The 16,367-nt window shown below is 37.8% G+C and overlaps 1 protein-coding gene across 1 annotated transcript in view; it reads left to right on the top strand.

Annotated features, from left to right (window-relative positions):
- ccdc85ca (coiled-coil domain containing 85C, a) overlaps positions 1–16,020 on the top strand; it is a 32,221-nt gene extending 16,201 nt beyond the window's left edge. The window contains exons 2-6 of the mRNA XM_057344671.1: positions 4,528–4,607; positions 7,294–7,398; positions 11,202–11,297; positions 11,551–11,649; positions 13,341–16,020. Of these exons, the coding sequence (XP_057200654.1) occupies positions 4,528–4,607; positions 7,294–7,398; positions 11,202–11,297; positions 11,551–11,649; positions 13,341–13,430 (470 nt within the window). The 3' untranslated portion in view covers positions 13,431–16,020. The remainder of the gene's footprint in view (positions 1–4,527; positions 4,608–7,293; positions 7,399–11,201; positions 11,298–11,550; positions 11,650–13,340) is intronic.
- The last annotated feature ends 347 nt before the right edge of the window (positions 16,021–16,367 follow it).

Raw genomic sequence — 16,367 nt, 5'->3', positions numbered from 1 at the left:
TTAACAGACAACACAAGTCTATGAGTTACATGACTTATGTAACGAATGTGTGCTGGAGATCAAAGTCCTTGCAGAGTAATCTGCCTTTGAGGTCCGCTTGGTCATTGCACGCTTATGTTTTTTTTCCCAACATTTAGAAGTTTCTAGGCAGCTAGAATCTATCACTTGGCCAATGTTTTCATTGATAGTTACTCTGTTTTCTAAAATTTCGTTTTTTTATATTGGTCGTCCCTAAATCATTCTGTGGATAGAGGTGGGGAATGAGAAAAAAAATCAGAAAACAGAGGGAGACAGAACTGACAATGTGGCATGCCAAATTCTAATCCACATTGACTACGAAAACCCATCAGTTTATGGATTAACCACTAAACCACTTCACCGTGTTATTTATTGTAAAAAGGGTAAAAACGACACGTGCAAGTGGGTCACTATCATGACAAGATCAAACAAGACAGACGGGACACTTTCTCTAAGGCAATACATCACAGTGTCTCTCCAATTAAATTGAGCGTACCCTGAGACGAGAGTGGCAATGCCAGCACGATAGCGCGCTCTGTTGCTGAGATCTGCGCTCCATGTGCCGCTAGAGGTGGGCGGGGCTCTCACGCTCTCCACAATTGTTCTCATGTCGCCTGTCAAATTCCGTCAGATAACCTGGAGGAGTGTATTTTTATCCTTTCATGTCTTTATGTCTGTAAGCAGGTACGCGTGCGTAAAAGAGGCTAGTTCCTTTTATAATCCTCTTGGTTTCCTGCGACTGACAATGGCCAGACGTTTGCACAGTTCGTGGCTAACTCTTGACCTTGATAATGGATGTATTCGTATCGGGGCGTATACCTCATTCCTGTGGGTTAGCTAACAAAACCCCAGTGAGAGGGGTGTAGAAAAGCATTTCTCTCACACGTACAAAGAGTTCCTGCTGTATTGCAGACCTGCGAAGATGAAAGACTGTGTCCGGCTGTGAATGGAGCTGGAGGGAGTGTAATGATCCGCTCGTGCTCCCGTCAGCGGTTGGGAACGCTGGAGCTGGATCGAAGGAGGGTGGCTCGGGAGGGGGGATACATGGCAGAACCGGCCAGGCTTTGCAGACAGCTTCTCTAATCAGCTTGGCTGTGTGTCAGGTGATTTACTGTAGTTAGATTAAAGGTTCACGGGGAAGGTAAAGAGGATTAGATAGGCAGGACGTCTGTTTACTGCTCCGGCCCATTACGGATCGGCTGGGTTCGTATTCATGTATCCGTCCCACATTAAGTTATTTTAGAGTAGCTTTTACGTTACTGTCTGCATGCTTTGTTTTTGAAAACAAGAGATGAATGAGAAATAAAAGTGCCGTTTGTTTGTCATCAGGGGCATCAGACTTATTGTAAGCATGTTGGAGGCTGCAGTGACACCTGGTGGTGAAAAAGGTTTTTGATCGTCAATCTCACTGGATTGGAAAATATAAAATGTTGTGGGAAAGCATGAGCTGGTTTATCCGTGGACAATGAGGACCGGTGACCCTATGTGGTTTATTGGGGTCAAAGGGCACATAAGAGAAAGCTTTAAATCTTGATTCAAAGGATCAGGTTCATCCTTGACTGATGCTCTCAGTTGGATGCCCGTTATTCGCTTCTGAGGGTATGAGAGTGAAACAGGTGTGGCAATGAGATGTTAAGTTTAACTGAGAAGGAAGACGGTGAAAGGAAAATAAAACAAGAGATTTTGATGCTTATTTGAGCTGATATCATCAAAGGCCCTCTTGACATGATCTGTCAGCACATATCACACATTCCTCATGCCATCCTTATGCCAACATGTGTTTGTGTACGTGAGACGCATACCTCCAAAGACCTATTCTTTTTAGTCTTATCACATTGATATTGCCATGTTTTTCTTGGAAATTGTACTACCTTATGCTTGTTTAAACACAAAAACATGTTCTACATTATATACTATGCAAGGATTTAAATACAAAGAAACTTTTGTGATAGACTACAAAGCTCTCTGGAATGCTTATACTTTATTGGCTAGTTCGTTTTGGTATAATTACATAAGCTGTCTGAATTCGCCCCCCTATCTCCTATATAGTGCACTGTATCGGGTGTCCGCCATTTTGTAGTGTTGTCCGAATTTTGAGTAAATAACTCATTCCCTACATTGTTTCACTACCTTTTACCCACAATGCATTCTGATTTTGAGTGTACATTCGATGTACACTCGCTCACTCATATTTCCCATGATACAACGCGAATCAACCGTCTGATTAGAATCAGCTGCAGAAGAGTGACCGTTAATAACGTACGTTTATACACTTATGTTTGTTCTTGTTGACAGTTATTTTCTACTTTTGAGATTAAATGAATGTTATATATAGCAGTGTTGTACTTTAAAAATATTAAGTATTTTTTTAAACGTAATAGTATGTAAATAGTAAATAAACGTGGCAAACATTTGTTTTGTTCTCTTTATTAAAAACGAATACAATAAACGTGACAAATTATGTAAAAATGAACTTTACCATTTTACAAAACAATCTATAAAGCCACACAGGTGTAATATTAGCGTTTTGACGAGGTCCGCGATTACGTCAGTGTCCGAAATTGTTCACTCATTTTCATTCACTTCTACCGCAGTGGACTATTTAGCATTCGCTACATAGGGAAGGCACTCACTTAATCCTTGGTGTTTCGAGTCAGATCCGTGGGCGTGGCTTGTTGGTTTTGACTAAATCTTTGGTGTTTCAAGTCTTACGAAACCTTTACCCTAACCCACACCCTAACCCTAACCTTACAATAACCATCTAAACTACCTATGATTGTTAAAATTGACGAAAAAACACGTTTGGGTGATCACGTCTGACTCGAAACACCAAGGATTTAGTGAGTGCCACATAGGGAAGCCGGTCGTCGCCATCTTGGCATCGCGCGTCACTCCCGGATAATCGTAAATGGGCAAAGAGGCGGGACGTGGTTAGAGCTGAGGCGCCCGGTTGGCTGAAACCACTTGTCACTCAAGTGGCCACGCAACTATTTTGCAGAATTTTAAGGCTTAATATAAGTTAAACGGGTGAGTTATAAAAACAAATCACCCTCCTCACAGTTGTCATGAAGGGTAAAATTACCTATGTAGACCAAAATAATTTTTTGTACCAGGCTGTAAAGTTGGGGCTCAATGAAATTCTGCTCTGTTTTGGAGCCAGCCTCTAGCGGCCAGTTGATGAATTGCAGTTTTAGTCACTTCCGTATTGGTTTCACAAGAGAGACCGGAAGTTTGCCCCTTGTATAATTACTTATAAACTGTGTACAGTTGTCTATAAGTTTCCCATGCAACTAATTTCCTATATACAGTAGTACTAATTTTGTATCTCTTTTTAGGGATGCTCCGATACCATTTTTTAAAGACCGACTACGAGTACCGATATTTTTTCTGGTACTCGCCGATACCAATACCGATGCCTGTACCTGTATTTTTTTGGTTAGGTGGCAATTTTCCAAGCACAACACACTGAAACTAATAACTCTGCCTCAAAACACATTATGAAGAAAGACATTTTTTTTGTGCTTGTCACAAACTTTTAAAGCACAAATTTCTGTCAGTTCTGCCAGGTATGTCACGTGAGGTATCAGTCTTTGGTATCGGTGTATCTATATGAGTACGAGTTCTTGAGCTTGGTATCGGTGCATACCTATCTCTTATATCGCTGCCTGGTCTCTTTCATCTCACAAAATAAAATAATTTCCTATTTATTTATTTGTTTATTCTTCAATTTGGGGGTTTGTTGTATTTGTAAGAGATATTTAGAGTTTGGCAATGTAAAAGTAAGAGATAGATACCCACTTGAATGTCTTCAGTATAGCACTCTCCAACACCCAGAGGTTATGAAAGGAATGCTGGGAATGCATCCTATCACACAAATGGGGGTTACTCTAGTAATGTCTTCGTAGCCTGATTCATTGGCTTTTACCACACAGACTTGAAATCAGTTTGTGTAGTCGTGCTGTCTAGTTTCTATGACGTCCAGTGCTGTTTAGACAAAGATGGGATGGTTTAAATACAAGCAGCTTTTCTAAATTCTTTGTTGTCTTAATGATCTCTTTAAAAGTATGGTATCGGCTTTTGTGCGATTGTGTAGGAGAACTGTGCTAAATGTTCCTCCTTTACAAAGGAATTCTTTTGCTTTGACAGATGTCTTTTATTTAACTCAATGTAGTTGCAGTGCATTCTGGGATGCAGTATTGTATGTCAGAGCCTAATAGAAAACAGCATGATTTTGAAATGACTCAGATTCCAGGATCACCAAATAACGTTTGGAGAAATTGCACCGTGAAATGGTTTAGAATGCATATGTTTGGTAAGATTTATACAGTACAGGGCCGTAAAAATTATATAGAGGAAAAATCAGAGACCACTATAAATGTAGTTCATTTTAATGGTATACATGATCACATTCAGATTGATCAAGTCATAAATAAAAGGAATGTGAGAATATATCTAATATAGATTTAATGCAAATTTTGTAATAAATTTCTCTTTTTTTCATTTGCACAGATTCGTCTTCAAACTACATTCGCCAGCTTGAGACTAAAGTCCGGATTTTAGAGGATGACAACAAACAGCTGTTATCCCAGGTGAGAGTTGACGGGGGTAATTTTGTAATCCTCTAGTAATTTGACAGTTTAAAGAGTACACCTAATGAAAAACATGCATATTCTTGCCTAAAAATGCTTGAAAAACAAAGTAAATCTGCTTCACTTTCAACATGTAACATTTTTTTTGCAATCATCTACAGAATTTTTCCTGGATGTACTTGTTGGCCATTTGTTGCAATGCGGCAATTTATTAAATGTGCTTTTAAATGGATTTTAATAAAAGTGCTGAATTTTTAAAGCATGATCCCCAGTGCACCTTACACAGCACACCATCGGCAGTAGATTACGAATTAAAAATGAACGTGGACTTGTGGGAGCAGACCTCATATTGGCGCCAGATGGAGGCCGTATTCTCTTCAACCATTTGTGTGTATCAAACCTAAGTACAAGGTTTTGAACTTTGGTGCACTGCACACAATATTCATCAATCAAATAACAGAAGTTCAGAAAGTCATAGAAAGTCAATATATACAGCAAATTTAGTGGACCTAAAGTATAACTAATGAATCCCAAAGCTTAATGATAAAATTAGACTCTGATTATTGTATTATGACCTTTGAAGAAAATGCCATGGAGCTCGGACTGTTTTATGAGACAAAGATAAAAATCTGTCACTATAATGTTCTGTCTCATACTTATTTCATCCACCATTTTCTGAGTCCAGCTCAATAGACAGAGATATAAAACTCGCAAAGCTGTCAGTTATTGCAGAGTTGCTGTCAGTTGAATTGCATATGCCTGTCTTTGATATGCTAATGTTATTTCTTCAAATTATATTGTTCTTTCTCTGATGATGGATTGAGTCTCGCTCTCCTTTTATTACCTCAAAAGATGAGCGTGAGGGAATTCTTTATACAAATATCTCTAAATATGCACCCATATTGTATGCCATGACTGTCTGGAGATAAAGGGTATTATTGTGTCTAATAACCTTCAAGAATAGCTGATCAAAGGCAATTTTCTTGTTACCGAAGGCAATATCTTATTTTAGTTTGTTGGCTGAAGGATGGCTGATGGGAGTAAATGACAATGGTTTACATTGATTTTGCAATAACACTGTCACTTGTTTCTCAAGCAGGTTGTAAATGGCACAGTGAAAGCTTGCAGTTGTGTTTTGCTGTATAACGTTTCCTTTGGTCTTAAAAGGAAAAGAATGTTCTTACCTGCAAGCGACTTAAAATCATGCCAAAGATCTCATTCATGGGGTCAAACCTGTGTTCAATTTTGCATGCTCAGTAAAACATTGTCAGCCGAAGGGAATGCATTTCATTGAAGCCTTTTGTGTGTCTTTTGGATTGAGTTCTTTTGTGCCAAAGTAAAGACTGAGACGTTTTTCTGCAGCCCTTCACATAAGCTATGATTTTTGGTCTGGAAGACGATGAAACCGGCAAAAGAAACCACATAGACGTTTAGGGAGGGACTTTAGCCATATCTATAGAGATCAAAATATCAAGATGTGCTCCTTTGATGTGGGCTATTAAAAAACACCTAGCAACTGCCTGTAACACCTTATCAAGCACCTTTCATTTCTAACAAACTGTACTATCATAACATGAAGCTGCGGGAGCAAAACTTTTGTAATGGTCCATTTTCCCTGAAAAAAGGTCATAACCTCACTTGGCTCCGGTAATCCCTCTAAATAAAACAACACAGACTGTTTGCACAGCAATGAACTGAGAAGAAAGGATGAATGTACTGAAAGTCCACACAGATGCGTAACTGTGGAGGAAATTCATTCATCTTCCACTTCATGTCTGTGTTAGAATGAAATGAAATAGGGAAGACCTTACATGAGGTCTTCTTTTGTTTAGAAGGTGTTTTATGGCATCTGACAATGAAATATTCAGCAGTTAGAGTTTTGAGGACAGGTGTCTTTTGGCTAAATTTCTAAGGTCATTATTTATGAAGCGTGTCTGACTTTACCTCGGGTCCAGAATGTTCCGCTTTGCTGTCTTTTACCTTTGCCCCTTCTCAAATCACAAGTCAGGAAATGATCTATCCATTTTGTGTCGTCCAACATCCATTTGTCATTTGCAGACATTTTTGTCAAGGATTGTCAGCATCATGATGTCAGATATGTTGAATGCAGCAAATTCGGCATCATTCATTGAGATCTACATAACGGTTGTTTTTCCATGTTCATGTCTGTAATGTTGAAGGAATCTCTGAGGTAATTTGTTTGATGTCTGAAGAGTAACATCACCAAAGTCCAAAGCTGTTTTATTGTTGCTGGTTTATGTTCTTCTGATCAAAAGGGGTTTGCCAAAGGATCTGCCTTGTATTAAAATTTTATTAGTTCTGCTTTCTAAGGGAAGCATCAATATTGCTTTTGCCTAGGATAAGGGATTTAAGGAAATTATTGATACCTCAAGCTGTGTTAAAAGGACCTGTGGTAATACTTTTATAATGGGCAATATAAAATCAACCTGGCAACCACATAGCAACCATTTATATTGTCTTCATAAAATAATATACAGTCTTGTTATTATTACTATAAGAGGATTGTTGTACAGATACCTTATTTGACCAGATAAGAAATCTAAATGAGTTGGGTCAGTATCACTATGGTTAATGTATTTTTGCCTTTTGTTTTTTTGCAGTAGGCCTATGTTTTTGCTCAATTTAAAATATATATATACAGTATATATATGTTTTCCCTTCACAGCAGGGGAACATCGGAGATCTGAAGACGCTTCGGAAAGGGCTTTCCCTGTACCACTCAGAGTCCCAGCTCACCTCACTTTCCCAGTATCAGGACACGTTACAGAACGTACGTATTCCTAAAGGAAATTTCATGTCTTTCATTGCAGGCCTGACCTGAACTCATTATTTTGTATCGAAGCCCAAAACCTAAACCAGGATTTTTCAGATCAAGCAGATTTAGAGCAGATTTTATTTAAACAATAATTAGACATTGAAATTCCAGCTCTTTCTAAAAAACGCTGAACTGCTGCTCAAACAGCTGCCAAATGAGAATTGACCACAAGAGCAAACCAGAGCCAAAGATCTTAATAATGTCAATAACCGGGTTTAGGATAGTGCCTGATGTTTTAGAGGATCTGTAACAGAGGCACGTGCCAAACTAGTCTTATTAGCAAATAAATTTGAACTTCAAACACGTTTATGCTCAAGGCTTGAAATGTATTGCAGCGTGATAATAACAGCGTTGACAATATTTTCATGTGTAGAACCAAGGCCAAATAAACGGTTTGGTGATCTTTCTGTCTCTGAACTGATGTCTTTGAACCCATCTTTAGAAGAAATTTAATTTAATTTAATAATTTTTAGTTTAATATTAAATATACTTTTATTTTAAAAAGACAAATTATTGATTAATTAATTTAGTTATTTATTAAATAATTGATTTATTACAAAATATTACATTGATTAAATTAATTCAAATTGTGCATCACTATCGGTGGATATCTCTTTTCTCCTTTTATGATATCATCAGCATCATCATCTCCTCAGGAAAGGTCATCTGCAGTCTGATGGTTGGCAGCGTTCTGCTTTTGCTAATCAGCCATGACAGGCCAAAGCAGCACAACTGTTCCACTTGAGCATGAGGGGCAGCCTCCACAGGAAGGAGAAATCAATTAAAGAGCGGCACGGGTGTCTTCCTCAGAGGCTACAGAGGCTTATTTTAACTTGCAGAAGCAGACCGCCTTGTAACAGAGAGGCTACACGCTCATTGCTTCATTAGCATGGCTTTGAACTTTCACTGCGGCGCTGAATTATGCAGCAGCGTGCGGCTGAAACAATAGTGGGGTGCGCAGAGGCGAAAGAATAGATAGAACGTATCGGTTGGCGGTTGTTGGGTTACCTGAGGAGGGATGAGGGGAGCAGATCTTCGAGAGCAGCCACTCCCATCAACTTTTTTAATTTGGTGCATTAAAATTTAGAACACATTTTGTGGTGTGTGGACTGATTATAGGATTTGTTTGGTTTTAGGCTACATATCAGATTCTACTACAGTTTTATAAGGTGATCAATGTGCTTTGTGGATTAAAATAGATGATGAATTCACAATATAAGTTTAGAGAGGCATTTAAAGCCTCTTTAGAATACCCGGTATTGATCTGGGATTTATTCAGGCCATTGAAAGGACTTATTTATTACATTTGGCTGTATTGATCGCTGCAGTGCAGATTAACACTGCACAGATCTCTAAACCCCTTTTTTTGACAGCAACGGATTGTGTGACAGCGGTTTTCTTTATCGCCACAATCAGCTTCATAGGATTTGCTGGATTTGTGCTGAGGGGCTTTTTGCCTTTTTACACGGAGGATATTTGCCTCTAAATCAGAATCAGAAGGAGCTTTATTGGCAAGTATGTTTACAAACACAAGGAATTTGACTTGGCGACAGGAGCTTAGTGCAGAAGAAAGTGTACACATGGTGCAAACATAATGCAAATATACATTAAGATAGAAAAAATGAGAAATTAAATAAAACATTATTTAATATATATAAAACTTCACTTGTTCCTGTAACTTAATAAATTAAATTCTTATCATTTTGTGCAATTCATTATTTTCATACACACGCACAAAACATTTTGCATTTTTAGATTTTCAAAAAATATCGTTCTGTACGATTTATAAGCTTTTTTGCCCATGGGGACCTCAATTTTGACAATAGTCCCCATGAGTTGGTGTGTATTCAGGTTTAGGTCCTCACCGGGATATAAAAACAAGGCCACACATACACACACACACTTTTCCATGTTTTATGGGGACATAGCATAGACTTCCACTGATTTTATATCAGGCTTATGATATATTCTATCCCCTAAACCAAACCCTCACACAAACCTTTCTGCATTTTTACATTGTCAATAAATATCATTCTGTATAATTTATAAGCTGTTTTCCCTCATGGGGACCTAAAATAATGTCCCCACAAGGTCAAAATCAACTGGAATTAGACATTTGGTCCCCACACCGAAATGAATACAAGTACACACTCACATGAATGTAAAAAAAGTGAAGAAAAATAGCCTAAATGCACTGTAAGTCACTTAGATAATTGCCTCTGCCATATGGGCCACCAACTTCTCTTCTAGATATTGGCATCAACTTATGCGATGGCAAAATATTCTGTGCAGAAGAAATGATTGGACTCCTGGCTTTCTCTAAACAGGTTTGAGTCAGATGCATGACAGTGGGCCGTACTCGGGTCAGTCCCGGCTCGGGTAAAGTCCCCATGGCTCCGGTCCTCAATAAGCATGCTGGCAACTGCAAGTGGACATCATAGTCGTGTTCTCCCAGGCCAAAAGCGAGTCGCAGCATCTAACCATGAGTCTGCTCCCAACCCCAGTGTTGAAATGCCAGCTCAATTGTTGTGGATTTAACGGTAGAGCGGGACTCAAAAGGCTGTTTCTAAACAGGGGGCTCGAGAGACCCTGCGCACTGAAAGGGCTCTTTGTTAATGTGTACCCATGAAGGGGTAACAGCAGAGATGAGTTATAATGAGATGCTTTAACCCGTTTCGAGCCTGGGTTGACTCAGAGAAATAGCTGATGTTTTTTTCCCAGCATTCAGTGCTGTTCTGGTAATCTGAGATAGCGGCATGAGCAATGGTGATGGTTGACAATGATGAATGTCTGTTTGTGTGTGTGTGTGTTTTGTGTGCGTTGAGGGTGAAGTCAGATGTGTGTGACTTGGAATGATAATTTTGTCAACAAAATTTCTGATAGGAGTGTTAGGTATTGTACATATACACTCCTACGTATTTATACACACTAGAAGTGATATAATACAGGTTGATTTACACATTAAACTTTAAAGGTCCAGTGAAAATTTTTTGGAGGATTGATTAACAGAAATGCAATATAATAAACATAACCACAGTATGTCTTCAGTGGTGTATGAAGATCTTACATAATGAAGCGTTATGTTTTTGTTACATTAGAATGAGCTATTTCTATCTACATACACCGCGGGTCCCCTTACATGGAATTCACCATGTTGTTTCTACAGTAGCCCAAAACAGACAAACTTCTCTACAGAGCTCATTTTTTAAATATGTTATTTCCTTCTGCAAAGAAGCGAAAACGTGACGACATGCATGCCTTTGTCAGTTGCTGTAGTGCTTCGAAAGGAAGGGGTGGAGTGGGCTGTTGGTTGCAATTCACAACTTTACCACTAGATGCCGCTAAAATCTCCACAATGCTCCTTTAACAATTAGTTATTGCATTAGCTAACATGAACAATGAGCCATACCTCTACAGCATTTATTAATTTTAGTTCATGTTAATTTGATCATTTAGCGATACATTTTTAAAACCAAACGTTGTAACTGTTAAAATTAGTTAATGCAAAGTAAACTAACTTGAGCGATTGTATTGACATTACCATTAATAACTAACTATAGAAATAATGTACTAAAAAAATCAAAACGTTTTATATTTTAGCATCTGTGACGTAGTCACCTTTCGCAGAGAAAAGCTATGTACATTTTATTAAACATTTTTAGACATTCAAAATTATATACAAAAACTATGACTTAAACTGTGTCAGATGAACCCTGACGCTCATGAACCCTACTTGATGTGTGTGTTTCTGTCCGCAGGGCTCTACACGGATGCCCGGAGGTGATCTGCCATCCCCTGTCACAGGATACCTGCCTGCTGCACAGAAACCTGAGGCTGTTGTACATGCCATGAAAGTAAGATTCTGATGCACGTCTGTTTTTGCGTTTTAAGACCAGCCTTTCACAGCAACTACTTTAGTTTGGGAACTGCTGCAGTGTTTACATGTATCTCTATGTGTGGATGATAGTAAGACTGCCACCTAGAGGATTCTTTGTGACCTGCAAATGATTAGCTTCTTAGTAGTGTACACTGTAAATAGGGGAAGCAGGCTGAACTGCATCACTATCCCAAGCATATTACTTAGCTCTCTGTTTATTTGTTTTGCAGGTATTGGAAGTCCATGAGAACCTGGATAGGAAAATCCCAGAGGAATATGAGGAGGATCTCAGTGAGAAAGAGAAAGCAATTGTTAGAGAGATGTGTAATGTGAGTCAACCTTCTTCGATCTGCCTCTTTCCGTGACCAATTCCTTTCCCCAGAATAATACATACATTTGAAGCATACATAAACAGGACTTACATGTATAGTGATGAATCATGGTTAAGTTTGGGGTAAGATTTTTAGCAATATATAGTAATAGAATTAAAAAAGTAAATTGCAGAATTTTCTGTGGACAGTTGTCCAGAGTAGAGCTTTTCTGACTAACAAAGTCTTTTCATTTCTGTACAATATGCATCAGACGATTCACAAGCTCCTCGTCCATTTATACAGCCCTGATAAACAGTAGGGGGCTGTAAGTTTATGCACTCACCCCCCGTTTGTTTGCTTGTCAATTTGTATAATTACCATGGCTTTGATGGAGGACAATGTTTCAGTGTTTCACAACAGAGACCCACTTTCAGGCCATTTTAATGAGAGGCCTTGGCGAACGACCCCAAAGTGTTTACCTCACAGTTGTCTACGCAATTAAAATAACTATCACTGAAAACAGTGCAGCCCTTGATAGGTACGAAGGTCCCCGGGAACCCCGGACCTGTTCTCTGTTCCCGCACGTACTTCCTTTTTCACCGAAATGGTGCCGGCTTGACCGGGTGATCTGCAACGCTCTCACAACCGGCTTGTGTTTCCATCAGCTTGAGACCTGAATGACGTAACCAAACAAACATAGTGCTTTGCAGACTTGTGTGTTTTGTTCAAATTTAATTCAGTGTCTTGATATCACGAATGGCTCTTGGACAAATTATACTGTCAAAATCATTGCAATCACTTCACACCTGTATAGTGATAGACTATCATTTTATTTTAGACGGACAAAGAAAATCTTAAGTGGCTGGAGTTTGCGAGTGACAAGTTATTTGATTTAGCCTCATCACAAGCTGGTTTTGATGCATCTGCGAATGGTTCCAGATTGGTCTGTTTTACCAGCAAGTGCTTGCTTTCTTTTTACGTCATAAATTGCCTGTAACCCTTACCCCCATAAGAGGATCTATGTCAGGGGTCTTCAACTACTTTTCTTTGAGGGCCAGATTCCAAAAGTATAAATACGGTGCAGGCCAGTTTTTTTTAACATATCCTTATTTCTTCTGTTATTTTGTATTTCTGTTATTTACTGCATTTTCTTTTATACTGTTTTTGTCGCTTTTACTTATAGGTCATATATTAAAACATGCACACAAATATTGCATCCAGTATTTGGTTTTATATAGGCCTATGTTTTTTCAAGAAGATTTAGGTGAAGATATTTGGTTGAATTAATGAAAGTCAATTAAATACAGTAAATGTCAAAAACGCTAATGCATTCAGCACAAAAGTAATCCCTACCCGTTGTGGCGTTAAACTGGCGTCTTATTAAGCGAACCAATTGGTCTATGCAAGAAACTGAAGTTGTAAAAGTTTCTTGGACAGACCAATCAAATCGCTTTATTAGATGTCAATTTATCATTATGAGCGGCGGAAATTACTTTTGTTTTGAATGTAGCAGCATTTTGGACTTTCAAAGATGTGGTGTCTCAGGATGTGCAAGCACACAGTCCTTAAAGTCTCTCCATTTATTTGAAATGTTAAGGCGGGCCAGGTTAAGATGATTGGCGGGCAACATTTGGCCTGTGGGCCGCCAGTTGACTAACCCTGATCTGTGTTATGAGTTGTTGTGTAACCGTGTGTCTCTGTGTGTTCAGGTGGTCTGGCGTAAGCTCGGTGACGCTACCGGATCGAAACCCTCCATCCGTCAACATCTCTCTGGGAACCAGTTCAAAGGCCCTTTGTAGCTCACTGTCAATGACCAGCAGGGCCATGAACAAACAAACAAATCTGTGAATACGACGAGAGGAACAGACAGTCTAGAAACTGGGCAACTTTTGGATTACACAGAAGAAATTTGCATCTACTGCCAGCTCCTCTCAGCCCACGGCATTCTGTTGAGACATTTCATTCCAACCAGGACAGGTAGAATATAATAAAAGTCTCACAATAAGCACAAGTTAATCGATTTATTTATCTGCATACCATCTAAGTATTCAGAAAAGGCAGCTTAATGGATTCCTTTATTCCCGCTGTAGAAATAAAACACACAGCGCTTAGATTAAATGCCTCATGGAATCACTTCCACATAATTGAAACATTTCACTCCTAAAACGGTCACTCCATATTATGAATGTTAATATCAGAGGATTAATCTATGTAATTACCAACAGCTGCAAAATAAGTTTTTAAGTAACATTTGCTCAGGTTCTAGACATGTACTCTGACAAACACTTTTTATACAAATAAATTCTGCATTCTGAAGACAGCATGCTGTAAATGGCAGCTTATATTAATAAGCTTAAAATTCAGTCATTTTGTTCAGACTTTTGTTCAGACTTTAAGATTCTGATTGACAATCATGTGTAATACTTTCTATGCCCTCCTTTGTGTTTTTGTAGTCTGTCAAATGTAAGGCAAATGACGTCAAAATTCTTAATGTTCGAGCCGGCTGAACATGTCATAAGGAGTCACAATACAATGCTTTTGAGTGTAAATGAGATCTCAAAGCTTTGAGATAACAAAATTGTATACAGCCCTTCCTACAGTACTGCTAATTATGTATGAGGTGTACAGGATAAAGTGCTGTATTAGAAGAACTGGAACTGTTAGTACCTTTTTTGTACAATTTTAAGTTCTGGATACTGAATAGGTGCAATAGATAAACTGGGCAAATACAGTGCAATCTTTCATATTGAGTATGGAAGTATTGCGTGCTGTCAGTTTAGTCTGGAATATCACTATTTCTAAATGCATCAAGTATATGACTTTAGCACATGCATTTTTAATGAAGTACAGTAGTTGGTGATTGGAGGATGTTAAATAATTACATTGTCTCTACCCTTTTACCCAGCGTAACATTTAACACAGTAGATTCATCATTACTGAAGCAGACCACATGCATAAAACAATTCATTTAGAGGTTTTTATTATTAATAATAAAGTTCTGCTTATTTTTAGTTATATGTAAAATGTCTAATGCTCTTCCATAGACTTCATGAGACCACCAGGCAGCATCTTTTTGTGTACATTTATGTACATGAGATATAGCACAGTTTTCTGTGTATAAGATCTCTATACAAGTTTTATGAACAGAAGGTTTCTAGTTAAATCCGAATGCAGTAAATGATGCTTCTTTAAGTTTTCTGTGTTATTCAGATGTATTATCTGTGTAAATGAGAACTGCCTCAAAAGATACTTGCTGCATTCACGCAAATGCTCTTTCTTCGAAAATCAGTGATCCAATAAGCCATACTTTTTATTGTCTGTTAAAATAAAAGCCTTTTCTGAGCTTTGCAGAAATCCTTAATCAATCAAGTTATTGATTAATGTGGAATTTTCATTCAATTGTATATGTATAAGAGCACTGTTACAGTGCTAGATTGAAATCACATTCGTTTTGGATGGTTTTGTTCACCCTGGATGCAGCAGGTGGCTTTTGGCAGTGTGTTAACTTGTCCTTCATTTAAGTGAGCAGCAAACATTTGAAAAAGGAAATAATTACGCATTTACGTATAGACCTTTTATAATTGTGTATTTGCATATTGACTAATGAAAAAGATACCTAATGAATTTAGGACAGTAAAAACGTGTCTTCTGTAAGTGAGATGACATATATCGTCTCAATTATGCTGTAAAGTATTTCATGTACACAATACCTTAATAGTAGGAAGACTCGTTCATGAAAACTATTTTTGAAAAATTAAGTGTCCTTTATAAACAGATCTAACCTACACAACTACTGACTTTTTATATTTGCTCATTTTAAAGCACAAAAGAATCTGAAATGCTGATACTTTCCTCTTATTTTTTCAAATGCACTGCTTCTTTTGTGAATGAGGATTTGATGTTTAAATTGTTTATAAAATTCAATGTTCTGTTTAGCTTGTCTGTATGTGAAACACATGAAATTGTATTCTAGGACATACAATTCAGTGCTATGTAAATAACTTACTGTAGAATACCTGTAACTAGCATGGTTATATATTTTAATGAGCTGTATGTAGCCGAGAATTGACCTGTATTTTAGCAGATAAATAAATTGCAAATAACCCTCTTGTAGATTTGAAAAAAGTTTTGTCATCTGCTGTTTGTAGTGTCTGAAATCCATTGCAGAAAAAAGAGACAAGTCTGCCATCTACTGGAGAGTTTTGCTTCAATGGACAGAGAGATCATCTTATGTGCATCAAACAGATCTAACACAAGCACCTGCATGGAACATGCCCAACATCATTCTTCCCTCTTTTATGTGTTACGTACCCAATCTTTGTGTCTGTACACATTTTTTTCTTCTCAAGTCTAACAGCTAAGTTAGTCTGTTGTGCAAGAATAAAACAACTGCCAACGATTGCTTGGTGTTTGTAGGCTAGTTGTAGAAGTTGCGGTTTCTAATAAGAAACAATCACAACCATTACGTCATTATTTTTTAAAAGTTTCATTTATCATGCGTGCAACAACACAACACACAATACATCAGCTGTTGAAAATTAAATGACATGCTCACAGCTGATTTTTTAAAATGATTTAAATTATATTTTTCTATTTTTATTTTAAAGGGTATTGCAATACTGTTGCATAATTTATCGATTAGAAATTGCTTGGATTTACTTTATTATTATAAATGGTAATACATTGATACATTACAAACATAAAATGTTTTGCATTTGCGTTACGTACGTTATAGC

This window comes from Triplophysa rosa, linkage group LG10 (assembly GCF_024868665.1).
Source record: "Triplophysa rosa linkage group LG10, Trosa_1v2, whole genome shotgun sequence".
Classification (NCBI taxonomy): Eukaryota; Metazoa; Chordata; class Actinopteri; order Cypriniformes; family Nemacheilidae; genus Triplophysa; species Triplophysa rosa.
This window is presented reverse-complemented; position numbering and strand designations above follow the sequence as displayed.